General features: G+C 34.7%; 1 protein-coding gene across 1 annotated transcript in view; it reads left to right on the top strand.

Moving 5' to 3' along the window:
* The window catches only part of LOC116165714, a 2,988-nt gene extending 2,470 nt beyond the window's left edge, over positions 1-518 (top strand). The window contains exon 3 of the mRNA XM_031480376.1: positions 472-518. Coding sequence (XP_031336236.1) covers positions 472-518 — 47 coding nt within the window. The remainder of the gene's footprint in view (positions 1-471) is intronic.
* Positions 519-1,642: the final 1,124 nt, after the last annotated feature.

Genomic DNA, 1,642 nt, shown 5'->3' with positions numbered 1-1,642 from the left:
GTTTATAATATATTTCTTACTTTTCTCTCCTTTTTAAAAATGACGACACCTACCTTTATAAGGGCGAAAACTAATATTAGCTACATTTTGTGACTGCAAGCTTTTTAATACTGCATATTTTTTAGGGGGATCAATTTGGATGCTGTGCACAAATTAATACTTGATCGAAGGGAAATTCAAGCCAAGAAAAAGCTACTTATTCCAATATTGGTAGTGTGGACAATCACTACGGTGCATCAACCGGTGCATGAAAGGTATGTTGAAATTTGAAAAGTCGTTACAAATGTGGCGGATACAGAATTAATCTTGCTTTACTGTGAATCCTTTGCTATTTAGGTTTTTTATGTTACGATTATTTACCTCAAAGCGAAATTATGTGGTTAGCACCATTCATACAAAGTAGTAACAATCTGTTTTATTACATTTCACAAATGCCTGCAGTTGTGACTTAGTTTTAAAAGTAGCTTGTAGTCGAAAAGTACAAAGGACTGCAACTCATCGAACTGGCAGTACCCTAAGCCCTAGCACACAGGGAGCGACTGTTCTTCTGCAACTACAGTTGCGAACTAGTTGCGCGTGCAACTGTTTTGTGACCTCGACAATGTATTGGAGTGGGAAAGCGCATCAGTCGTGTCGTGTGCGCTTTCCCACTCCAATACATCATCAAGGTCACAAAACAGTTGCACGCGCAATTGGTTTGCAACTGTAGTTGCAGAACAGTCGCTCCGTGTGCGCTAGGGCTAAGGGTTTCATGCACTGCCAACTACAAACACTCTTGACTTTGTCTAATTATTTGTGAAGGAATGTCTCTCTATAAGGCAATTTTTGGTGGTCCAGTTTCATAATAATTTCTGTAGTCATTTACAGTATTTTAATACAATTCATAAAACACAAAATAGATTCGACTGTTCTTCGGCCCATGACAGAAAGGAATAGTAGGTATACACATTTTTTCCAAAATCTGATAATCAAATGTATACGATAAATTCTATACAAGGGAAATAATTTGTGCCTTTTTTAAAATGGTAATGCCTAGCGAAAGTTCTTTACTGTAATTATCGACGTAAAATTCTGTTCTTGTTTCAATAGTAAATATCTCCATAAATAAACATAGATCGTTATATATTGTATTATTAAAAACTTAAGCTGTTTAAAAAAATACTTTGTCCTTAAATTGTGTGGGTAATGTTCATATTGTCCATGCGATTATTCGCAGGTGAAAGTACTGATTGCATGAGATTTATGTATATGTACAGTGATTTTTTTTAAAAAGCGAATATACGTGTGCAATGTAATTTCTCGATTGCGATTTAAAAAAAAAACTCTTCAATATACACTTGTGTGACTACAACAGCAACGGTTTCTAGTCGTGATGATAAATAGCACTCTTGTAAGATTTTAAAACTGGTACTCACTTTTGTACCAATTTATAATGGGGACCTTCATCTATAAAGTAAGCAGTTTGTTTAAGGTTGGAGTCTGCATTTATAACGTTATGGAGATACTGCGTGCCTAATTTTCAGGCGAACCAGTGAACCGAATTTGTTGAAATTTATAGTGTAGTAAACTAATATAATTCTACACAAAATGAACAATTTTGAAAAAAAAATTTCAATTGGTTTGGGAATTACAGTCAAAAAAC

The sequence above is a fragment of the Photinus pyralis genome, unplaced genomic scaffold, assembly GCF_008802855.1.
Source record: "Photinus pyralis isolate 1611_PpyrPB1 unplaced genomic scaffold, Ppyr1.3 Ppyr1.4_LG3a, whole genome shotgun sequence".
Lineage (NCBI taxonomy): Eukaryota > Metazoa > Arthropoda > Insecta > Coleoptera > Lampyridae > Photinus > Photinus pyralis.
Note: the sequence above shows the minus strand (reverse complement) of the source record. Positions and strands in the feature narration are given on the sequence as shown.